The sequence below is a fragment of the Ochotona princeps genome, chromosome 2 (assembly GCF_030435755.1).
Source record: "Ochotona princeps isolate mOchPri1 chromosome 2, mOchPri1.hap1, whole genome shotgun sequence".
NCBI classification, from domain to species: domain Eukaryota; kingdom Metazoa; phylum Chordata; class Mammalia; order Lagomorpha; family Ochotonidae; genus Ochotona; species Ochotona princeps.
This window is the reverse complement of record NC_080833.1, coordinates 123,129,818-123,154,313: the sequence shown is the minus strand read 5'-3', so window position 1 is coordinate 123,154,313 and position 24,496 is coordinate 123,129,818. Positions and strand designations below refer to the sequence as shown.

General features: G+C 45.5%; 2 protein-coding genes across 6 annotated transcripts in view; one reads left to right on the top strand and one right to left on the bottom strand.

Moving 5' to 3' along the window:
• The window catches only part of LOC101524764 (protein-associating with the carboxyl-terminal domain of ezrin), a 36,325-nt gene extending 17,616 nt beyond the window's left edge, over positions 1–18,709 (top strand). For 2 of the 3 annotated variants that reach the window (XM_058660619.1, XM_058660621.1), the window contains 9 exons: positions 577–633; positions 2,131–2,233; positions 4,118–4,229; positions 7,079–7,156; positions 9,310–9,449; positions 10,119–10,303; positions 12,840–13,011; positions 16,377–17,035; positions 18,361–18,709. In XM_058660619.1, the coding sequence (XP_058516602.1) occupies positions 577–633; positions 2,131–2,233; positions 4,118–4,229; positions 7,079–7,156; positions 9,310–9,449; positions 10,119–10,303; positions 12,840–13,011; positions 16,377–17,035; positions 18,361–18,420 (1,566 nt within the window). In that variant the 3' untranslated portion in view covers positions 18,421–18,709. The remainder of the gene's footprint in view (positions 1–576; positions 634–2,130; positions 2,234–4,117; positions 4,230–7,078; positions 7,157–9,309; positions 9,450–10,118; positions 10,304–12,839; positions 13,012–16,376; positions 17,036–18,360) is intronic. The other variant, XM_058660620.1, reaches the window with a different exon arrangement.
• A 377-nt stretch (positions 18,710–19,086) lies between these two features.
• FIRRM (FIGNL1 interacting regulator of recombination and mitosis) overlaps positions 19,087–24,496 on the bottom strand; it is a 46,006-nt gene continuing 40,596 nt past the window's right edge. For all 3 annotated transcript variants that reach the window (XM_058660617.1, XM_058660613.1, XM_058660614.1), the window contains 4 exons: positions 22,063–22,167; positions 21,470–21,550; positions 20,345–20,464; positions 19,087–19,325 (listed from right to left, as the gene is read on the bottom strand). In XM_058660617.1, coding sequence (XP_058516600.1) covers positions 19,140–19,325; positions 20,345–20,464; positions 21,470–21,550; positions 22,063–22,167 — 492 coding nt within the window. In that variant the 3' untranslated portion in view covers positions 19,087–19,139. The remainder of the gene's footprint in view (positions 19,326–20,344; positions 20,465–21,469; positions 21,551–22,062; positions 22,168–24,496) is intronic.

The following is a 24,496-nucleotide window of genomic DNA, read 5'->3' as shown; positions in this document are numbered from 1 at the left end:
GTGCTCTGATCCCTCACTTGCCTGCGGGTGATTCTGTCGGTCGAATGCATCTCCTCCCGTGGCGTTGTGCCATGTCATCTCTTGCCTCGATGTCTGTGATAGCAGAGCTGTTCACAGCTAACCCGCGGCTCCGTGAGCATGTGCTTGCGCCGTGGCTGCTGCTTTTGTCTCTGGCTCCTCAAGTCCTTAACTGTGTATCATGTGGCAGGAAGAGTTTAGAAATACTTGATTTAGTAAGAAGATTAATGATAAGCTCGCTCGGGGCTGGAAAAGCGTTTTTATTGCTAGTGTCTATGATGGGAGAGAGAAGTGGTCGTGCTTTCCATGTAAGGTAATCAGATGTGTGGCTGCTTCCAAAAAGGCTGTCCCTCAAACTGGAATTTGCTACTGAGCCTTAAACTGTGTCAGCCACTATTTTACATTTTTTTTTTCATGAGGAAAATATAAAATTCACCCATTTAACATGACATTGAAGGTTTCGTTGTCACAGTTTCTGTTGGGCATTGCTTTTGTAACTTGAAATTAGAAGTTGGTTCAGCAAACATCTGTATGATTTTCCTTCATTTATTTCTCTAGTTTCTGAAGACTATTCATTCAGTAAGAGACCCAACATCTATCCCTCCTGAAGAGATGGTAAGATGCTGTCAGATACCTTTAAGACTCTTAAACAAAGCTTTCTTCTGCATTGCCTTGCTCTGGGAGTTGGAGGCACCTTCCAGTTCCTGTCGCTATGAAGGCGTCTAAGATGTTATCCTTACATGACGGTGCCAGTTTACCCTGGCTAGGCACTTCTGATACTTCTTAACGGTAGACGGGGCTCAGTGTGCGGAGGGTATCAGAGCAGTTCATGGTAGGTCCTTGGAAGTAGCTGAGAATCATGGTAATTAGGAAAGCTTCACTGGTCATTGCTAGTTCTTCAATCAAGCTGTTCATCTGCCTGGCTTGCCAAGATGAAGAGTGGGCGTCTGGCCTAGTAGTTGCCAAAATGGGATGGCCTACAATCCTATATCTGTGCCAGCTCCTAATGTTCACTTCCTTCGAATGCAGACCCTGGGGGCAGCGGTGATAGGTCAGGTAACAGGACTGCATTCCTCTCCGAAGGACTGTAATGCTGAAGCTGGGTCAGGCTGAAGCCAGGAGCCAGAAGCTCCGTCTAGAGTAGCTGGGACTCAAAATGGCACACTGATACGGGATGCTGGCATTCCAAACAGGGGCTTAGCCTGCCACACAACACTATGAGCCCCAAATCAGGAGTTTTTATGTAACTAAGTGTATTTCCTTTTTTTAAGATTTATTTTTTATTGGAAAGTCAGATGTACAGAGAGTAGGAGAGACAGAGAGGTAGATCTTTTCATCTGCTTATTCACTCCCCAAGTGGCTGCAGTGGCCAGAGCTGAGCCGATCTGAAGCCAGGAGCCAGGAGAATCCTCCGGGTCATCTGCACAGGTGCAGGGGCCCAAGGTTTTGGGCCATCCTTAACTGCTTTTCCAGGCCACAGGCAGGGAGCTGGGTGGGAAGTGGGTCTGCTGGGACACAGCCTGACATCCATATGGGATCCTAGTGCATGCAAGGCGAGGACTTTAGCCACTGGGCTACCACGCTGGTCCGTAACTGAGTGTATTTCAAACTGGCAGTTGGTAGATCTTAACTAATTTAAGGGTCCAGACCAGGATTTTGAAAAACAAAGAAACAAAGGGAGTAGTAAAAGATAAAATTTGGCATCTTAGTTTGTAAGGTTTGGTATTGTTTTATGACACTTGTTTCCATTTTGTGTGGTTTTATATATGCATGTATACTGGCTTATGATGAAAGGTAAATTGTTACCTCTGAGTTGTACTTAGAGATATTTCATTGTGACTTTTAAAATCTATAATGAATACTTTAAAATCTTTGATCAATTCATTCACTGATTAGCTTTTGATTTTTGAGCTATGTTATCTCAGTTGGCACAAACGAGTGTGCCAGTTTGTATGTATTTATCAGGTATGGTGCACTAATAGCTTTAATAGCCTTTAACTTAGTATGTGGCATTGTGAACAAATGCAACCGCAGGGGAAAATTGTTTCAGAACCAAAATGGCTTTGGCTGGTAAAGCAGATCCCCTTGTTTTACTGGTCTTTATTATTTTAGTGTCCAGAATTCACAACTCTTCCGGAGTCTCATGGACATGCACGGGATGCCTATTCATTTGGAATATTGGTGGAAAGTTTGCTGACAATCTTAAATGAACAGGGTGAGTTGGAGTTAACGTTAACTGCATTCCATAGAATAAGTAGGAAAACCGTCCACGGTGTGTGTTGTGTGGAACTCAAAGGACTGTAGTCTGTGGTCACTGTAAAGAACCAGTTAACACCAGACACTAACATCAGTGAGAAAAGAAGCTTTGGGTTTCAGTAGCTTGCACAGTGAAAAGGGTTGTAGGAAGCACTTTGAACTGTCACTGTCAATATCACCTTGATTAGCTTTCTAACTTAAAATAGCATGGTCTAAAGACTATATTCTTTGTCAAGCCTGCCAGTAAGTAAACAGATGTCAGCTTTCCATTGTTACAATTGAAGTATTTGAGAGGAGCCACTTAGAAAGGAAGGCTGGTGTGGGCTTGTGATTTTAGAGGTTCACAGTAGTGGCCCCAGTAGTCTGGTGTCTGATTAGGTGCTGGATGGTGGAGCACACTGAAGGGGGGATCAAATAACGAGCAAGAAGCAGAGAGACAGGGAGCAGCTTTGCCTTCACACCTGTGTCTCCTCGTATCCAGTTTCATCATAAGGGCTCCACCCTAATGTAATGTCATCATTTCCAAAGCCCTCAGCTTTAGGTACCATAATTCAAATAAGTTTTATTCTTAATCTGTTAACAGAACTCTGAAGATCAAGGGCTTAAAGGTCTTTGGGGAACACTCAAATTGTTTTCTAAATGTTCCAACACCTTTGGTAATACTTTTATATAATCTGAATAATAGATTGCGGTTCAACATTTTTCATTAATATCTAAATGAACACGTATACATACAAAGATTTATTTTTTTATTGGAAAGGCAGATAAACAGAGAAAAGGAGAGACAGAGAGGAAGATCTTCCGTCTGCTGATTTCACTCCCCAAGTGGCCGCAATGACTAGAGCTGCACCGATCCGAAGCCAGGAGCTCTTCCGGGTCTACCAAGCGGGTGCAGAGTCCTAAGGCTTTGGGTCATCCTCTAATGTTTTCCTAGGCCACAAGCAGGGAGCTGGATGGGAAATGGAGCAGACAGGATATGAACCGGTGCCCATATGGGATCCTGGTGGATGCACGGCAAAGATTGAGCCACCAGGTCCCTCTAATTGGATCTTGATGCTTGTTTTTTCAAAGACTCAATTTTTTACTCTCTTGCTGTAATTTACCCATTTTTTTCCTTTTATCACTTTTTAAAACCTAGACTAGGAAATACCTTGCGTTCTCTAGTGTCCAGTAATTGTTTGCTTAGCAGCCTGCTTCACTGTCCTTGGACCCCTCTAGGCCTTTAATTCACCTGTGATGTTTATTGAAGCGCATATCCTACTAGACCCCTTATTGGCTTATGTCTCCCCTTACGAAGCTTTGTGCTGTTCCAATACAGTTTCTCCTACCAAGCTTGGAGCATCTGATATTAGACATACTGTTGAGCTAGAAGCTGTAAATTTTCCCAACCTAAGTACAAACACTTAGACCCTAAGGCAGATTGGTATGGTCCTGTACTGACTGCTGCTATGCTTCTGCAGTGGTCCTACAGTGTCTACCATACTTGAAAGAATTTTTAGTAGCCAGTGAAGTCTTCTGTGGGTGAGAAAGCTGGCTTGAGAAAAACCGGTATATATGCCACACACACTGCACCTCTTTTTGGCCTGAGCTGGGATCAACAGTCAGAAAACGGGGACATGGAAGGGGGGTGGCAGCCGGGGCGAGGTGGGACTTGCTGGAAGGACAACCTTCCACAGCTGGCAGGGCGTCTGATTTCAGGCAAGCGTGAAGCTGTTCCGCAACAGCCAGGGCTCTGTTTGTTTGGGCTTTTACAGGTGGTTTTTTGCTCTCATCAGTCTCCAGCTATAAAGGTCCTGAAAAGAGGCAGAAGGCATTGGAAACTAACTGTAGCTCTGGATTTCAGTTTCAGCGGATGTTCTCTCCAGCTTCCAACAGACCTTACACTCAGCTTTGCTGAATCCCATCCCAAAGTGCCGGCCAGCCCTCTGCACCTTACTGTCCCATGACTTCTTCAGGTGAGGGCGGTGTGTGCTCCGCTGGCTGCTTCCCACCAGGTCTGCTCTCATGCACAATGCCATTGTGTTTTCAGTGTGAATGTATTACTGTTGGATTTTTTTTTTTCTTGTTGGGAGGGGAGGAGGGAATGCTTCTCTTTTCCCTCAGGCAAAAAAAACTGTTTTGTCTTCATTTAGTAATACATGATGGAAAAGCAAAGTTGGTTTAGAGGGAGAGGCACAATATAACTTGATACTTTCTGGGAATCAGAGATGTTTGTGAACCTCTGTGCAAGGTTAACTTTAATTATGTGTTCTCATTTTTATTTCCATGACTGCAGAACTTATGCACAGGTTAGTTCCATGTTCGGTTTTTGCTAGCAAAGCCAACCTTATGCTAGGGTCTTTTTTTTTTTTTTTGAAGATTTATTCATTTTTACTGCAAAGTCAGATTTACAGAAAGAGAGACATAGAGAAAGATCTTCCATCTGCTGGTTCACTCCCCAAGTGGCCACAAAGGCTGGAGCTGAGCTGATCCAAAGTCAGGAACCAGTAACTTCTTCTGGGTCTCCCCTGTGGATGCAGGGTTCCAAAACTTTGGACCATCCTTAACCACTTTCCCAGGCCAGGGAACTGGAAGGGAAGTGGAGCAGCTGGAATACGACCAGCACCCATACGGGATTCAGGCACTTGCAAGAGAGGATTTTTACCTCTAGTCTACCATGTGGGGCTCCTTTTATTAGTTTTGTGACTAAATATTCTTATATGGTTGTAGTTGGAAAAACCAGAGCCAGTAGTCAACATCATTCATGAAAGGGGGAAACTTAAAGATAACATGGTGCATTGGTGAATTATTAATATTAAGTAAGTCAGATATATAAATGCTAGACTTAATTTTGACATGTGTCAAAGAAATTGTTCAAATCCTTTTCCCTTAAAAGTTTTAAACATTATTTTAATTGACAAAAGCTGTATGCTCACTGTCTTCTAACCAAGATATTTTCTTGTGCTTTTTGGATGATGATTTTTTTTTTCCTCTGGATTTACCTTCATGGTAACTATTTGTAGATTTTCTTGTCACTATGACTCGTATGAGTCCTTTATCAAGAGTTGCATTTTTGGTCCGGCACGGTGGCCTAGCGGCTGAAGTCCTCACCTTGAATGCACCAGGATTCCATATGGGTGCTGGTTCTAATCCCGGCGGCCTTGCTTCCCATCCAGTTCCCAGCTTTTGGCCTGGGAAAGCAGTTGAGGATGGCGCAAATCCTTGGGACCCTGCAGCCACATGGAAGACTCAGAAGAAACTCTTGGGTCTTGGCTTTGGATCTGTACAGCTCCAGCCATTGTGGCTCACTTGGGGAGTGAACCATTGGACAGAAGATCTTTCTCTCTGTCTCCTCTTCTCTCTTTCTCTCTCTCTTTCTCTCTCTCCCTCCCTCTCTCTCTCTCTCTCTCTATATATATATATGACTTTGCACTAAAAATAAATAAGTCTTTGAAAAAAATGAAGAGTTGCATTTTAAGAACAGCAAGAAGAAAGCTAAAAGCCTGCCAACCCTGTTTTCCTCAACTTCCGTTTTAAAATGTTGAGGTAAAAATGTCCCCCAGAGAAAACAGGTGTCAGGGCCTCCGTGTCCCCTATGGAGGCTGCTCGTGCCTTTTGATTAAATGTAAGTTAAAGCATCTGTGTGGTTTCACCACTACTGAGCCGGAGAGGAAGGAGGAGGTCGAGGCTGGAGACCGGACTGTGCACTGAAGAGCAGTGCTCCCATGGGGACGGGGGGAGCAGCGCTCCTATGGGGACGGGGGTGGGGAGCAGTGCTCCTATGGGGACGGGGGGGGGGGGTAGCAGTGCTCCTATGGGGACGGGGGAGCAGCGCTCCTATGGGGACGGGGGGGGGGGGGAGCAGTGCTCCTATGGGGATGGGGGAGCAGCGCTCTCACGGGGACGGGGGGAGCAGCGCTGTCACGGGGACGGGGGAGCAGTGCTCCCATGGGGATGGGGGGAGCAGCGCTCCCATGGAGCACAGCAGGCCACCCCCTCCCCGCGGAACTCTGCTCTCAGATCACTCCTCCCAGGCTGCAGGGGAATGGCCAGGTAACTTACAGCAGCTCAAAGAGACTCCTGTGACTTTGTATACAGGAAATCATTTCCCACCCCCTTTAATAGTTTTTACATCAGCAAAGGAGAAGCAATAATCATTGTGTCATAGAAATGTCATTCTCTCATGATGTTTTATTTGATAGCACAATTGCAGAACAAGCAAAAATCTGGAAGATATACCAACTATTAAAACTGTAAAGCATGTTAGAGTGTGTGTAAGTTTAACTGATATTTATTCTTCATAGAAATTTTTTATATTCTTACACAATCAGATTCCCTGTAGGCTTGTTGGGTAGTATTTGTCTCTCAAACATCTTAATTATATTGGATTTTTAAAATAGATGTTAGATTTCCTCAAATATTTATTCTCTCTGAAAATATTTATGCACTTTTTTAACTTGACAGAGATATTTTCCATCTGCCAGTTCACTTTTAAATGTGTACAATACAGGGCTGGGACAGGCTGGAGCCAGGAGCTTCCTGTAAGCCTCTGCCATGGCTGGCAGGGGCCCAAGCACCTGGGCCCTCCTCTGCTGCCTTCCCAAATGCCTCAGCAGGGAGAAGCCAGACTGAACTGGCATCTGTATGGATGCCAGTGCCCCCCGTGTCAACCTGCCAGGCTGCAGCACCAGCCCCTGTATTCGAGTGTTTTCAGTGGCACAGAAGAACGCTTTGTTGAAGATTGTAAAGATATGGTCTGTGAGTATGGCCTCAGTGTTTGCCATACTTAATCTGTTATCCTGGCTTTTTTCTTTTTGACATTTAGAAATGATTTTCTAGAAGTTGTGAATTTCTTGAAAAGTCTAACATTGAAGAGTGAAGAGGAGAAAACTGAATTCTTCAAGTAAGTTCAGAAAGTTAGGACCTTACATCTAGAGACACGAATTAACCCCATGTAATAACTGGCTGTTGCTGAGACACTTGGTTTCTGTCACCACATTTGAACGGTCCCTGCGTGGCAGGCTTTCTGCGGGCCCCGGATTAGACAGTACTGGTTGGGGATAAAGACCTACGTAGGAGGGTGATTCTGGCAGCAGGCCTTTCAAAGGCATTCCTGGGAACTGCAGCTGGTGAGGAAATAGTTATGGAAAAAAGATTTGCAGAGGGGTAAAATGAAAAAAAAAAAAAACGTGCAAAAGCAAACGCAGTGTGACTTTGGTGGGGAGTACTGAAGAGTCAGGCCATGCTGAGAGTGCGTCCCAGGACAAGCCCGGCGGGGGTGGCCCATGTGTGTGGCAGTGAGGGGCACTGACACTGGGTAAGCACCGTGCTTCAGACAGTGTAGCTGCTGCGAGTGGTGAGGGCACATCTCCCTTTAGATGAATCACCCGGTTGCCTGTGGGGAAGACAGGATTAAATGATACAGACTCTTAGCTTTGTTAGTAGAATGTGCTAATCCAGCAGTAGCGTGAGACCATACCTGGGACGGTGATGGTAGCACGGAAGGAGACGTTGAAGCCAAAGATAATGGTCACAGCCTTACTGGATGGATGTACCTAACGTGTGGGGGAAGCATGGATCTCATCAATGTCAGCTGTGTTAGTTTGAAGCATCCATGGACCATGGGATTTTAGACAGCTTTGAACAAGGGCAGTTGGCCAGACAGCCTTAAAGATTAGGAGAGAGGTTTTAGGCTGATGAGCTAGAAGCAAATCTTAAGGTGTTATCAACTTACACTTGGAGATGTTTTCTTAGGAAATGTGGGTAGCATGAAGAAAACCATCCAAATTCAAATCTTGTAAGTGGTTAAGCGGGAACAAGTAGTTGACAAATGAGACAAAACAGCTCTGGCTAGAATTTCAGAGAGACACAGACGGGAAGGCTGTGATATTCCCAGAGAAGCAGGGAATTTCAGCAAGCTTGGAGAGTCACTGAACGCCTGTTCTTTCAGCCCTCAAGGAGGCGCTGCTGAGCTGGTCTCTGCTGGAGCTGTTTTGGCAAAGAGACTACAGTAGGTTGAGCACTGCATGAAGTGCACGAAAAAGTAGGCATGAAGCGGAAGCTATCCTTAAAAAATTGGAGATGAAAACATTGCTAAGGAAGGAGAGTGCGCGCCTCGGCAGCACATGTACTGCAGAAGGGAGTCCAGGAGGAACGTGTCAAGGCTGGAGGAGAAGCAGGCACGGTTATAGACTAGGTGAAGGTGTCAGAGGAAGCCTGGCGGAAGCAGCTGAAGCTGCAGTCATGGGGCAGGGGACTGTGGGCAGGGCTTCCGAGAGAAGAGAGAGAGTCTTGGGGCGGTGGCCTTAAATGAATGGAGACCTTGGTCATTAGAAAGGAGACGAGAAGGAGTAGGCCGTAGACTCCTGTGTCACGAGTGGTGCACGCCTGTGAAGGTGATACAGTAAAGTGTAAGAGGCAAGTTGTTGCCAAGGACCACTAGAAGCAGTACCCCAGTGAATACCTGTGTCTGCACTGCTCAGCACAGTCCTGGAGCGGCGCTGTTTTAATTTAGTGAGGTTACTAACAAGTTTGTGCCAGTTAAGCATCCCTCATATAAAAATCTTGAATACTTTGAAATTCAAAACGCAGAGAGCCGTTGTTAGGGCTCAGAAAGCCTTGCTTTGGGAGCATTTCAGATTGGCAGTACTCCATTGATAAAGTCTGTGCAAATATTCCCAAACTTCGAAACTCCCAAATCGAAAACACATCTGGTTCTAAGCATCTCAGATAAGGGTCACTCGTATCTTGTTGTACATGGAAACTTTACATAAGCCCTGCATCTTTTAAATTGAAGAAATCTTTTTAGGGGGAAACACTTCTGCTGTGAAGAAGAGAGAACTGGTTGAAATATTTGCTGGTTTTGATTGGCATGTTAACCAGTTGTTCTTATCCCTCATTTTCTGTAGTTTTCCTAAGTTCACAGGGATCAGCTTCCCTAGCTGTGTTTCAGAGTGCACCCTGGGGTGGAGGAAGATGAGTTGAATGTGGCTAGCATGTACTAATAGATTGCTTCACAATCACGGCAATCTCCCAGGGTTTCTTCTTTGTTCTTAGATTTCTGCTGGACAGGGTCAGCTGCTTGTCAGAGGAATTAATCGCTTCCAGATTGGTGCCTCTCCTGCTTAACCAGTTGGTGTTCGCAGAGCCAGTAGCTGTGAAAAGTTTTCTTCCTCATCTGCTCGGCCCCAAAAAAGGTGAGTTGTTTTCCAAGTATTCCTAATAATTAAGGAGTTTGAGAATTACCAAGCCATATTTGAGCAGGGTAGATTGCTAATGTTTTTTTTTTTTTAAGATTTATTTATTTTTATTACAAAGTCAGATATGCAGAGAGGAGGAGAGACAGAGAGGAAGATCTTCCATCCGATGATTCACTCCCCAAGTGACCGCAACGGCCGGTAATGCACCGATCCGAAGCCAGGAACCAGGATCCTCTTCCGGGTCTCCCACGCGGGTGCAGGGTCCCAAGGCTTTGGGCCGTCCTCAACTGCTTTCCCAGGCCACAAGCAGGGAGCTGGATGGGAAGTGGAGCTGCCGGGATTAGAACTGGCGCCCATCTGGGATCCCGGGGCGTTCAAGGCGAGGACTTTAGCCGCTAGGCCACGCCGCCAGACCCCGCTAATGTGTTTTAATGTCAGGTTTTAAAAATGGGGAATAGTTAGTGGCCACTGATATGATCACTTTCACTTAACCTTGAGCAATTTTGGATCAACCAAAGTTTGCCTTTGGTTGAAAGCTTACGTATTCAGAATGCCGCTTAGCATCTGTGAAGCTACAGGCTCAGTTTCTGTACTGCACTTAGCACTCTTTTAAGTGAGACAACAATTTACTTTTTCACGTGCAACCTTTTCTGATTTTTGGGGTAGATGATGCGCAGGGAGAAACCCCTTGCTTGCTCTCACCAGCCCTGTTCCAGTCGCGGGTGATCCCGGTGCTCCTGCAGCTCTTCGAGGTCCACGAGGAGCACGTGCGGATGGTGCTGCTCTCCCACATCGAGGCCTACGTGGAGCACTTCACCCACGAGCAGCTCAAGAAGGTCATCCTGCCACAGGTCAGGGTTGGTGGCCAGGGGACTTGAGAAGAAGGGTGGGAAGAGGGCCCGAGTGGTGCTGGCAGCTTGAGAGCTGAGTGCAAGAGAGGGCTGAGGGCATTCGGCTCATAGCTTAGAAACCTTGAGGCAGCCATTCGGCTTCACACTTCCCGGAATAAAGGGTGGATTTTGAATCTGCACTTCCATCCCTTTCTCATAGCCAAATCAATGAACATACTTGGCAGAAAGAATATTTCTGTTTGCTTTTTCTTTTTTTTTAATTTTTAAAAATTATTTATTTGAAAGATAAGAGGGAGAGAGGTTTATCCTGTCCACTAATTCACTCCCCCCAGGGCTGGGCCAGGCTGGGGCTGGGAGCCTGGCTGCCCTTGAACCTCTCGTGTGTTGGCAAGGCCCACGCACTTCAGTCCTCTGCCGCTTCCCCAGACACGTTCGTAGGGGGTTGAATTGGAAGTGGAGTGCCGGACTGAAAGCTGTGCTCCTGCGGGATACCAGCATCACATTTGGGAGCCCAGCATGCTACGTCACAGCGCTGGCATCAGTTTATGAATTCTTTTGCGGAAAAATGACCTTTTGGAAGGCTTTGTGAACGTAAACTCTAACTGGTCATATTAAATTACTGTCAGAAAATAGGTCGTCCGTCTGTGACGGACCGCCAGCAGGGAGGCAACTGCACTGTCTGGTTCACCTGTTGTGGGGCTCCAGGTCCGTGCTGGTTTCTTATGTCTGCTCTGATATTGAGGACTTTATCTTCTGTCCGTTCTGGAGGCCCCACGTCTGGATCCAAGGCGTGGGTAAGACTATGTTTCAGACCTCTGAAGGCTCCAAGGGACAGTCTGTCTCTGCAGCTTCTGGCAGGTCCCAGAAGTCCACGGCATGTCTCGGCCTGGCGCGCAGCATCGCTCCCCTTTGCCTCTGTTGTCCCATGACCTTTATTGCTGTGTCCCTCTGTGTCTTCGCATGGCCCTCTAAGGAGGAGTCTTTGAATTTAGGGCTCACTTCAATCTAGAATGACCTCTTGGAAAGATCATACCCTGTGTGGAAGTCCACTTTGTCGCGATGCTGTTCAAAACAGGTTGCAGTCACTCGGAGACTGAAATGACTTGTTTTCCTGTGAGATCGGAAAACATGCCTCCAGCTTTCAAGGAGATGTTAAATGGGAAAGAAGTTTCAGTTATCTGTTCTGTGAGCAAAAACTCACCTGAAAATTTGCTGCCCTGAAGCAGCAATCCTGCAGTTAACTGCGGGTCTCTGGCTCCTGTCCCTTCTCCTGTGGTCAGCTGAGGCCCCTGTCTCCCAGGCCCCAGAATGGCTCCATCGAGTGCAGGAGGGAATAGCTGCAAAGCTCGGCTTCGCTGACTCTGGGGAAGCCCCTGCTCTCCTGCCATGAGCAGCGGAAGCCTCAGGGCGTCCACGTGTTTCCACAGATCTCTGCGAGGAGGGAGGTGGGTTCCTTCCGTTTCTAGTCAGGGCTATCCACAGGGTGAAGGCAGCCTTCTCAAGGGATACTTAGACATTGGCAGTGGCACTTGTGGCTAAAGTGAGTCACAGACAGCCCAGGTTTCTACAAGAGGGCTGGATTTGGGAGCCTCACACACCAGACAGCTATTTTGAAACCTTTGGTTTTTTTTTTTTTTATTCTGTAAGTGAAGAAACTAAATCAGTAAAATAAAATGATTAATGGGTCTGACTATAATGAGAATTGCTCAGAGTAAAGCTGTAAGCAGTCTCCCTGATGGCCTTTGTGCCCTGTCACTTCTACAGGCAGCAGGTACCCTGGCGCCCATCTGCTGGAGGGTGCCCCAGGTGCTCGCAGGCTCTCTGCTCGTCTTCCGACATGTGCATGTGATGGTCTCAGTTAAGGTGCTTTTGGTTGCGAGTGAAGATGAGTGTAGACCGGCTAAAGCTAAAGGATGTCTTACACGGAAACCAGAGCAGCCAAAGCTCACAGCCTTATGGTTTCTTATTCCTTTTCTTTCAACTCCCTAAAAATTGGTTTTTATTGTTTTATCGTTTTCATGTACACATGGCCAAACATGCTTGCCCCTCAAGTTCACATTTACTCTCCTCGTTTTAAGCAAACCATAGAGATAGAAATTTCTTCCAGTTGCATTTTGTGTGACTGAGCAGGAGGTCTTGCCTGCCTCCCTTTGGGTCAGGTGTTTTCCAGGGCCCTGCCCTGTGGCTGTGCAAACAGAGACGGGGACGAGGGCAGCTTGGTCACGAGTGCCGTGGAGGAGTGGCTGCGTGTACCCTGAAGAGCACCAGGCTTCTGCTGTGAGGCAGGCAGCAAAGGCCAAGCCATTTCATGCCGCAATCCTATGTATCTGATGTGTTTACTTTTGCAACTTAAAAATTACAAGAGAAACACTGGCCCGTTACCATAGATGGTTTGAGAACCGCTGACCTGGGACACACACCTAAGAAAGCATAATTTATCGGGACAGTCACAGTCTGATTGCAGCCCTCTTGCTTACAGGTGAGGAAAAAAGAGGTGATACGGTTGTCTACACTTTATTACCTCATTCACTCCTAGGTGTTACTGGGCCTGCGAGACACCAGTGATTCCATCGTGGCGATTACCCTTCACAGCCTCGCCGTTCTGGTCTCTCTGCTTGGACCCGAGGTAGTTGTGGGTGGAGAAAGAACCAAGATCTTCAAACGCACCGCCCCGAGTTTTACTAAAACGATTGACCTTTGCCGAGAAGGTAAGAAAATTCTAAGTCTTACCGTGAGACTATTTTATCTCAGCAGACTTTTAATATGATGCAGGTAATGCCAGGAGAATTAGACATAGTCACTGAAGCAGAAAAGTATGGGGAAAAACATTAATTTCTTTCTCAACTCCTTTAAGTTTGGATCAGGTAACCAATTTAAATAGGCTGTTGAGAGTTCCTTCATGTCTTTTAAAGCTCACATGTATATTTGCACACACACACACATATATAGGGGTTTTTTTTTTGGTTTTTTTTTTTTGGTTTTTTTTTTTTTTTTTAGTATATGTGCTGCCAAAGTGAACACTAGGGTTTTTTTTTTGTTTGTTTTTCAATGTTTAGGGAAAGAAATATGAAAAATACACAATGTATTTTCTTAGAGCTTCATCTATTTCCATATCAATACATTAATATTCAGCTCATTCATTTTGGTAGCTGACTAGTATTTTATTGAATATATAGTTCATTCATCTCCTTATTTATGAAAGTGACATACCCATTCCTGGGTTTTTAATCACTACAAGCAGTGCTACAGTGAATAATATCTTTGTATATGCATCCTTGTAGAAGTGCTGATGTTGAACAAGTACCCAGAACCTTCACTTGCTGGTTCAGAAACCTGTTTGAAATTGTAGGAGTTACTTTCAGTTTCCAAAAGAGTGGGGAAGTTCTTACTGGTGTGAGAGGCACCACTTTAATTTGGGGTCATATAAAATTTTGCAACAGTGTTGTTGCTTCTTTGAATAATCTTGAATAGATGAATTTGTGAGCTCCGATATGGTTCTCATTGATAGGTAGTAGACAGCAGGAGATCAGTTATCAGAAAAGATTTACCAGTTAGGGTGTTGTCTAATTTCAGTATCAGGAGAATGTTTAAAGCACACTGGTTTCCTAAAGGTGTGATGGGTTCATCATTTCTTTGGCTTCAATAGTAGCAGTCAGTGTGACCGAGGAGCTAGAACGGTTCAGTGGAGAAGCTGTATCCTTTCCAGCCGTGATGAACTGGATAGGTTATAGTACCAGGTTCTGTTCTGTTCTGTTTTTTAAAAAAATTACACCAACCAGCAAGTGAAAGGTTTATGTCTTGTGCCAGACTCTTGCTGGGGCCAGGGACATGGTTTGGAGATAAGGTTGAGACACCCTGTATTGTATGCTGAATTAGCAAAAGCTCCTAAATCTGTTTTTTTGTTTTGTTTTGTTTTTTAAATTTAAAAGGAAAACACAATCTCCTTCCATACAGTGGGTTCACTTCCAAAATGCCTCTATCATCTGGGATTAGGAGGAACCTGCAGTTCTGTCCAGTGTGGGCGGCAGGGACCCCAGGAGGCACATTAGTAAGAAACTGGAATTGGAAGAGCCAGGACGGAGATGTGTGCTGTATGGGCTGAGTGCATCCCAAGCCAGGTCTTAAACCCTGTGCCAGATTCCTGGCCCTGGTTCATTGAATGAGCTACAGAGTGGCAGGTGTTCTCTGTACCTAAGATACACAAGTGCTTCCAGCCACCTGGATGACCTTGTTCCCTTAAGGAGAAATTGGAGCAGTAGAAGCAGGTTGTTTCCTTATGGTACCAGGCCTGATTAGGTTCAAGTTCATATCTACAAAAACATTTCTGAAGGAAGTGAGGGACTGGTGGGAAGAGGGCCTGTCTAAGGGAGGTGAGCCATAACTTTTTCCATCTTTTGTAATATACTTGTATGGTCAGACTTCAAAGTGAGGGCGAATACAGATATGCTTGAAAAGAGTCGGGGAACATACAGGAGCGGACAGTGAATATGAGAAAAATAATTTAGAGCAGTGGTGCGGATAAGTGAAAGAGTGGACGGTTTGTGAGCCTTTGGTTGTAAGGAGATGGAGAGAGCAGGAAGCGGCCAGATGTTACCAGAGGCCACGCCTTCACTCTCACCATAAGGCAGAGGAAATAACCAAAAACTGCTGGGATCTTTTTGAAGAATGTCCGATCTTCAGTGTAAACTTTACAATAAACTGTTGATATTTCTACAGAAAATGTCGTTTTAGTTGAGGGCTAAACATCCATAGGAAGAGTCAGGCATTTCAGCCATTTTTACAAAGTTACTGTGCCTGTACGCAGACTTTTATTCTTAACGTGGACATTTTGGCAGAATCACTTTTCAGTCTACCACAGTGTTTTTAAGGGCTGGTTGTAATTAGATGTCTTAAAGGTTACATGTACATAGAAATGCTCGTCTTTCTATGCCATCACCACAAAGTGGGATGGACAAACCCTGATGTGCTTCCCGGGGCAGGCAGCTCATTCCCCAAAAGTTGTTTGAGATGTCCTCTTTATAGCCTTTGTCTGTGTTAAATATATCCACTACCTTTACCCACCGCTCACCGGAGTGCTATGTCAGGAAGTCATTTATTAGCCTTTTCATTATTTAAAGTTTTTACTTACCTTTAAATTCTCTGAAACACTTGAGATATTGCCAGTCTTGAAAACTCTGCTTTAGCATATTCCCTAAATGTTTTTTCTGGCCACATATCCAACCAAGTGTGCATGGGGAGATCACAGCAAGGCTGTTTTACAGACGAGATACAAATGTTAAGGTCACATAGCTTTGCCATTACTTGGATGAATGTTTTCCTGAGTAGTAACAGTAGCTTTGGTCTCATCTCATTTCCCTAGACTATTGTGTTGATCCATGCCTTTTCTTCATTACTAGTCAACAGGTTGACATCTTTTTTTTTTTTTTTTTCCCACCAGAAACTTTATATTCAGCTTTTGATGAAATAGTGCAACATTTGTACAACTGTGCCAAAAATGATAGTTTTTTTTAAAGTTAACAGGGACTGACGTGGCACAGTGAGTTAAGCTGCTGTCTGCATGGCTGGCATGCCATAGGAACACTGGTCAGAGTCCCAGCTCCTGTGCTGTGATCAAACTCCCCAATAGTGTGCCTGGGAAAGCAGCAGCAGGTGGGCTCAGTGCTTAAGCCCCTGCACCCACGGGGGAGGCCCAGCAGCAGCTCCCGAGCCCGCCTTGCCGCCACTGCAGCCCCAGGTGTGGTGGCCATTTGGGAAATGAATCAGCGAATGTGGAGCGCACATTTTTACAGATACATGCAGTTAACATTTCGAGGCTATAAACACTGCCTTAGAATTTTTCTGTATTTATATACAATGAACAGTAAGTCTCCATAAATAAGTCTGGATACTATTTAGTACAAAATTTGATGCCGCAGTTGTTAGTTGGTATGTAATCCCAGTTGAAGTAATGTTTTCAAATAGCAAAGTGCCACACAGGAAATATCTGGATAACTTCCATGATATCTTTGATATTATGTTCTGCTGCTGTCTTTTTATTAGTGTGTATGAATACTAATCTCTGCTTTCCCTATAGGTGATCAGCTTTCCATGAATGGAATCTCAGATGTGAAAAATGCTCCAGGGGACAGTGACAATTGCCCATCAGATTCTAAGAAGTCTGAGGAGTGGCCTGACTGGAGTGAGCCAGAGGACCCAACTGAGGGCACACAGATGCGGCCGGGAGAAGCACACGACGGGGCAGGGTCCCGGTGTCCCGGTGTGGCTGTGGAGTCCCCCTGTGAGCCCAGCAGTGGAGAGGCGGAATCAAACCCGGGCGTTGGCATCTCTGCTCCAGGACCGGTTAGCCCAGGGGTCCAGTCGCCTGTTCCTGCTTCACTGTCACTCACTGAAGAGTCGAAGCCCCGGAAATCAAGTCTACCCCAAAAGACCAGTCTAGTTCCAAGTGGGGGTGACCCAAACCAAATGCAGCTACCCAGAGTGTTGTCACAGGAAAGGCCACTGAGGGTACCATCGGAACTTGGTTTGGGAGAGGAGTTTACCATTCAGGTGAAAAAGAAGCCAGTTCTGGACCCCGAGGTGGACTGGTTTGCTGATATGACCCCTGACATTAAGCCTTCAGCGGCTTTGCTTATTTCACCTGAACTGAGGACAGCAATGATGGTCCCTGACAAGGATGATGCCTCACCAGTAAGCCAGTTTTCCTCCAAATTTGCTGCAGCAGAAATGACTGAGGTAAGTGTGTGCCTTTAACGGGGAGGAAGCAGGGCAGAGCACATGGGGGTGCTCATATCATTTATTCACTCCCTAATGACCCACTGTCCCACACTGGCTCTGGCCAAAGCTGGCATCCAGGAACTCAGTTGCAGTTTCCCGTGTGGATGACAGCAACCCAAATGTTTGAGCCATCACATCACCACTACTGCCTGTGAGGTGGAACAGAACCTGATACTACACATAGGATGCAGGTGTCAAAACCACTGGGCTAAGCTTTTGTCATTTCTTTCTTAAATTTATTTTTAGTTTTTTAAAAGATTTATTTTTATTAGAAAGTCAGATTTACAGAGTGAAGGAGAGAGAAAGGTCCTCTATCCACTGGTTCACTCCCCAGTGAACAACGCCAGAGCTGAGCCAATCTGAAGCCAGGAACCAGGAGCTTGGAACTTCCTCAGGGTCTCCCACGTGGGTGCAGGGTCCCAACCGCTTTCCCAGGCCACGAGCAGGGAGCTGGGTGGGAAGTGGAGCTGCTGGGACTAGAACTGGAATGCCTATGGGATGCTGGCACATGGAAGGTGAAGACGTTAACCCGTAAGCTACCGCACCCGGCCCAAATTTATTTTTGTTTTAAGGTCTGATTTTACAGAGAAAGGAAAGGATAGAGAGGCCTTCCATCTGCTGGTACACTCCTCGAGTGGCAACAACGGCAGGAGCTGAGCTTATCTGAAACCAGGAGCTTCCTCGGGGCTCCCATGTAGGTGCAGGTGCCCAAGAACTGGAGTCATCCTCTGCTGCTTTCTCAGGTCATGAGCAGGGAGCTGGGTAGGAAGTAAAGCAGCAGGGACACGAACCAGTGCCCATGTGGGACCCCGGCACTTTCCAGGGGACAGTGGTGCCAGTCTCTAGCCTAGTACTTTTAAAATTAAATTCTACTATTAGTTTATGGATTTTCTTATACTATTAAAATTAAATTCTACTATTAGTTTATGGATTTTCTGTTACAAACATGGTATTTATCTGACAAAAAAATAATCAATGCACATGATTAGTTAAAATGATCATATCAGGCATAGAATTGATAGAATCCAGGTACAAGAATGGCCTCTCTTTCCCCAGAAAAATGTGGCACTCTGTGGGCTAAGTGCTTACCGGCCCCTTGGTAAAGGAATAGCCCTTCGACTTAGAAAAAGGACTGGGTTCTCTGCTGTCATTCTGTCATCCTCACGTTCACTGCTCTCAGTTACTGCCTGAGCCAGCTGTCCGTATCAACACAGCGTTGGGTCACTTCTGATGCCTGCTTTGCAGATTTCGGGTTGCTCCTGGTGTTCCTTCCTTTGTTGCAGGGGGAAGCGGAAGGCTGGGGCGAAGAAGGGGAGCTGAACTGGGAAGACAATAACTGGTGACAACGGACATGAATTAAACTCAAGGAAAAGTCAAATGAATACCTCAACAGCAGGCCACGTGCACAGTTAGACCCAGAGCAGCCCATCTGGCCCATCCCAGGGGATCTTGCTTCCAGGCGTGCCAAGTGGAGTGTGACAAGGGCTGGGTAAAAGCTCTGGACGTCCAGAGGCTCTGCTGCTCTCCGCAGGGAAAGCCTGCGTGCATTCGACACAAGGAGCTGAGCAAAGGCTGGACTGACGCTTTCTCCAGAAACTTCTGGAAGTAAAGAAAATAAATGCAAAAAATCAAGCTGTTGAGCTTAATTTTGTGCCATTTCTTTATCAGCAGAGAAGCTCTATTATGACATACAACTTGCTGAATAAATTTGTTATAAATGATATAAATGATTTTAAATTGCTAAGGTTTCCTTAGGCAGCTTATTTATTTGTTTACAGTTGTACTGTGAGGGTCTGGGCAGTAACTGTTCCACGTGTATGACGTTGTACCAAAGCTCTTAATGAGAAATACCCCCCCCACACACAACCCTGTTCTCTAAATGTCAAATAAAGACTATTTTCACTAGATACAACTTTATAGAAGCTGTTTTATGTGCTAGAAAATGCGTAGACATAATTATATCACAATCATTATTTACAGAGTAGGAGTATCCTAGAGACTGACGGCAGATCCCACCCACCCTGCTGAGGGATTTCGTGATCCAGCCTGTTCGTGTGCTGCCCTACAGCATGTGCTTGAGCTTTTCAATCCTTTCCTGGAGGGCTTCTATTTCCGTCCTGAGCCAGGAGGGCGCCGGAGCCGTCTGGAGCAGAGACTCGGTGGCCTGCAAGGCCCCTCCTGCGGCCAGCACTGCTGACCTGAACTCCGCCTCCAAGGGCAGCTCCTGGCGGGCTCTCTTTGCATGAGGCTGAAACACAAGAAAAACATTCAAAGTAACGGTATATCCTATTCATTCTGAACACAGGTGGCCTTGCTTGTAGGCTAGAATAAAACATTCCGATTCTAAAATCATGTTTGTATGCAAATTTAATCCAAGTCACTGAATCACAAAGATGGAAAGGTTCCCCCTCTACAGCTCTCCCCCCCTCCACAACCCTCCTCCCACTCCCACCGCCTCACTCTCCCCCGCTGCAAGTAAACTGAAGGCATTTTTGGTTTGTCACAGTGATTCCACTATTCAATACGATTGCTAAACTTGTAACTACTGACAGCTACAGTTCTTCACAAGCACTTGGAACCACATAAGGCAAATGTCAGCCTTGCCCATGGCGCGGCAGAGACGGGGGAGGCGGGAGGCTCTGGAGCCGAGACCTCTTTCAACATCACCGTCTTCCTAAGACACGCGTAAAGCTACACGTCCTGAAAACAAGTTATTAAATATTTTCTTTAAAGCCACAGAACTTTGTTCTTGTTTTGCATTTATATTCCAAATACATTCTAGTGGTTGAAACAAGTCTGAATATCCTCAGTGGCATTGAGTTTCTGCCTTTCAGTAGACAGGTGTGATGTTTAGACACTTCCAAGAGTGATCGGGAGGCTGGCGTGATGAATGAGGTAAGGAATCTGGGTGACCGTGTGGGAAGGTAAGTTAGTTCATTTTCTTCTGTGCTTCAGAAGCAGCTACATTGAAAACATCACTGTGCAAGCTGTAACTTCCACAGAAGGTATCACAAGTCACTGCTAATTATTACTCAGAGTATATCGGATAATGCTGTTGAAACTTGATTGCAGTATTACCTCTACATGCTGGTAACCTTCCAGGAAGGCCTACAATTCTTTATTTAGAAGAACCAGAGAATTTCACATACCTAGGTCTGTTTGACTTGAAATTCAACACCAATTCAGACCAACATCCAGCTTGTTTCTCAGTAACAAAGCAGGATTTCTTTTACAAAGTTTGACCCATATTTAAGAACAAGCTCCTACCTGGGAGGGGGGCCACTTTGTGTCCTCCACAGTCACTTTCCCAAAGTGTTTCCAGACAAGCGCTTTCTCCTGTTTCACACGTTCCGTTTTGGCAACTTCAGTTTCATCTACAAACCCAGTCTGCCAGAGACCATGAGAAACCAAGTATAAGTCAGTGTACAAGCACTATCTACTGATACCAGATGGTACAATACTCGGAAAAGAAGAGCCCTTTGGGCTGAGGAGTAAACCACAGAGCCAAAGCTGGGGTAGCTGGACTCACCCAGCAGTGCTTGCTTTTAGTACAGACTGGAAAAAGTCACTCCACAAAGCTCTTGCTTCCTACAAAAAAAGTCTCTTTTTGTAAGAAACAGCAGCATACATACGAGTACTTAAAAGCTGGCCTAGATTTATGTGAAGTGTGGATACACATGCATTTAAACACGTGTCTTATACCTGTGATGTACAAAATACACTGTAGACCAAATGATGACCATATTATAAAAAAAAAAAGCAAATGTAATTGATTCTTTTCTGGTATTGTAAATTTGTAGTTTTCAGTACTTGAGGCAATCTTAAACACTAATAACATCCAAGTTTCAAAGAACATACAAACTGGATGACTCCGAATTCTGGTTCTTACTGTAAAAACTATCCCATAGTCTTTGAAAAAGACTGAACCTCCTCCCGCAGAAAAGGCATGCCTAAACCGTACTTCAAGTGCAGTAGCACCCGCTGTGCACAGACCTACCTATATCATGAAAGTATATCTGAGTAAGATAGTAGCACCTTAAGGATCTTTGCCACTTCACTGGCCAAATTAGCAAATCTATTGTATCCTCAGAGCCAGGCAGTGATTCCAGGAGTGTCACCTGTCTACCTTATAATAAATACTTCCAGAAGTTGATGGAAGAATGAAATTAAAAGACAAGTTTATTATGGTGCAAAAACTGGGTGGGTGGACTTAAAACTTTTTTTGCATATCGTAAAGCCTATACTTTAAATCCATTCTTCCACAACTTTCTGAAGTCCCTTCATAAGGTTCTAGTCACTTAATAATGTTACCTCTCTGCTGAGCACTGGGGGAAAGCAGAGGACAGAACATGACCAGGAATAGATCACTGGCTATAGAAACCTAATAAATACCTTCTCCAGAAAGGATACAACTTTGCTCTTCGTTTCTTCAGAACTGAGACACTGTAGAACTGTGTCTTCATGATTTGTTCCCTGTTAAAAGATGGGTAAACAAGACCGATAACTTTTAGCAACTTGGAAAGACAAGGACATGAGGCTTAAGTGCTGCCTGAATGAAAAATTCACGTGCCTAGAGAGTAGTGCTACAGATGCTGAGTTCTGTGAGGCGCGCAGGAAGTAACCAGCCTGCAAGTGCGCACTGCAGCCTCTGGGCTCCCTCAGGCCGCAGCAGCCCTGGCCAGGAACCACCCTCTCTGTAAACTAAATAGCTTCAGGTTCATGTGCTAACAATCCCCGTGGGACTTCCAAAGGAAAGACTCGGGTGCAGCTAGGCTGTCTTGAAGACGGTGCCTGCTTTGAACACCTGCTCTAGCTCTGGCTATCACAGGGCCTTCTGGAGTCTGGGTTTTTCTCTGGGCCTCGTTTTGAAATCTTACAACTAAAAATAATGAAGCAGCCCAATAAATGCTTAAAAAGCTTTTGGAATATGTTGGCATATTAAAATGTTTCAGTGGTCACTGCGATAAATCAGTTTGTACAGTTACCTCAGCAAATTGAGTGAATGCCTCCAAGGTATGCTGTTCTATTAGCCAATTCCTTTCAGCTAGCAGTACGGCAAAGATACAAGACAGGTTCGGCAGAATTTTGTCCTAAAGAAAATTAAACCCTATTAGAGAATCTCAATGGAATACATCCAGTATGTATAATGTTGCCCGGCTTTTATAATCTTGTCCCTGAGAACACACTGAAAAGTGTTAGGTCATGTCACTCCTTCCCCCAGATCCTTCTGACACCCTCCGGTTTCCCTCCGAGCAAAAGCCAAAGTGCTTGGGAGCCCCAGCACCTTGGTGCAGGTGTGGCCTGGTTGGCTTGCCTGAGTCTCGCCCAATCTCCTGCCCATAGGATCTGCATGCGCTATGTCCTCTGTATGGAAGACTCCCCAGATGAGTCCCTGGCTTGTCCCCTTGCCTGTAGGTTACTTATATGTCTCCATGACGATGTCCCAGTCAAGCCATGCCACATTCACGTGTCCTCTCTTCCCTGGTCTTTCTCCAAAGCACTCACCACCATTCAATACACTACATATATTGTCACCCAGTTTTTCTTGAATCGATAAATGAACTTATCACAAGGCTTTAAATGTTTCCTATATCTTCGTGAATTTCTTTTTTTTATTTTTAAAGATTTATTTATTTTTATTACAAAGTCAGATACACAGACAGGAGGAGACAGAGAGGAAGATCTTCCGTCTGATGATTCACTCCCCAAGTGAGCCGCAACGGCTGGTGCTGCACCAATCTGAAGCCGGGAACCAGGAACCTCTTCCGGATCTCCCATGCAGGTGCAGGGTCCCAAAGCTTTGGGCCGTCCTCTCCTGCTTTCCCAGGCCACAGGCAGGGAGCTGGATGGGAAGTGGAGCTTCTGGGATTAGAACCGGCGCCCATATGGGATGTTGGCACGTTCAAGGTGAGGACTTTAGCTGCTAGGCCACACTGCCAGGCCCATCTTCGTGAATTTCTTTAGGCCCTGACCTCAAGGCCTAAAAATTACGTATAAAAATTAGGTTTTGGTTGTTTATTTCTGAAATAGTATTCGGAGACTGAGATACCCGGGTATGCAGCATGGCAGTATTTTCTATAGCACTAATCTACATTTACTGGAAAGGCAGCCTCAGAGACAAGAGTACACAGTTTCCACTGGCTAAGTCACACCCCAAATACCTGCAATCATCAGGGCCAGGCAACGCTAAGCGAGGAGCCCAGAACTGAGTCCACTGCACGGACTGCGAAAGTGGACCCTTTCAAGGGACTTGAGACGTGAACCCAGGCACTCCTGTGTAGATGTGTACATCCCAAGTGGTATTTGAACTGCTGTACCAGACACCTGCCCCAGGACACGGCAGCTTCTCATCATTACTGCACAGCCACGTACTCCACAGAGTAACAAACAATTAGCATTTTGGAATAAACTTATTTTTGGCTTAAAATAAGACCTCTGGTTCTTTTACCGAGAGACCTCATGGTAGAAAAGCGATCTATCAACACTTTACTATGTTAAATATTACTTTCCATGACACAGATGGTAGTCTTATTTGTGAATAAAGTCTTAAATAGTTTAGAAATTAATTTTTTTAGATTTAAAGTTTTTTTTTAAAGATTTGTTTATCTTTATTGAAAAGGCAGATTTAGACAGAGAAGGGGAGACAGACAGCTCTTCCATCCGCTGGTTCACTCCCCAAATGGCTACAATGGCTGAAACTGAGCCAATCTGAAGCCAGGAACCAGGAGCTTCTTCCAGGTCTCAGGTCCCAAGAATTTGGGCCATCCTCTGCTGCTATTCTAAGCCACAAACAGGGAGCTGGATGGGAAGTGGAATGACCGGGACACGAACTAGAGTCCATAAGGGATCCTGGCACTCGCATGGGAGGATTTAGCCAACTGAGCCGTGGTGCTGGACCCAGATTTAAGGATTTCAATCACATGTACAGAGATATCTTGCATCGTGTTTGGTTCTATTACATCAGAAAAATCTCACCAATGAGCTCTTTTTGTAATCTCTCCTTTAGAGATTAAAAGCAAACAAAAAATATTTGTCTAGTAAAAGTGTTGGATTTTGATTATTAATAAGGAAGGCAAAACTCCCAATTACTTCGCAGTGAGGTTTTAAAAATCAATAAACGCGGACCCGGAATGATAGAGTAGTGGTTAAAGTCCTCGCCTTGCATGTGCCGGGATCCCATATGGGCGCTGGTTCTAATCCCGGCGGCCCTGCTTCCCATCCAGCTCCCTGCCTGTGGCCTGGGAAAGCAGTCGAGGATGGCCCAAAGCCTTGGGATCCTGCACCTGCGTGGGAGACCTGGAAGAGCTCCTGGCTTCGGATTGGCTCAGCTCCAGCCATTGCGGCCGCTTGGGGAGTGAACCATTGGATGGAAGATCTTCCTCTCTGCCTCTCCTCCTCTCTGTATATACACCTTTCCAA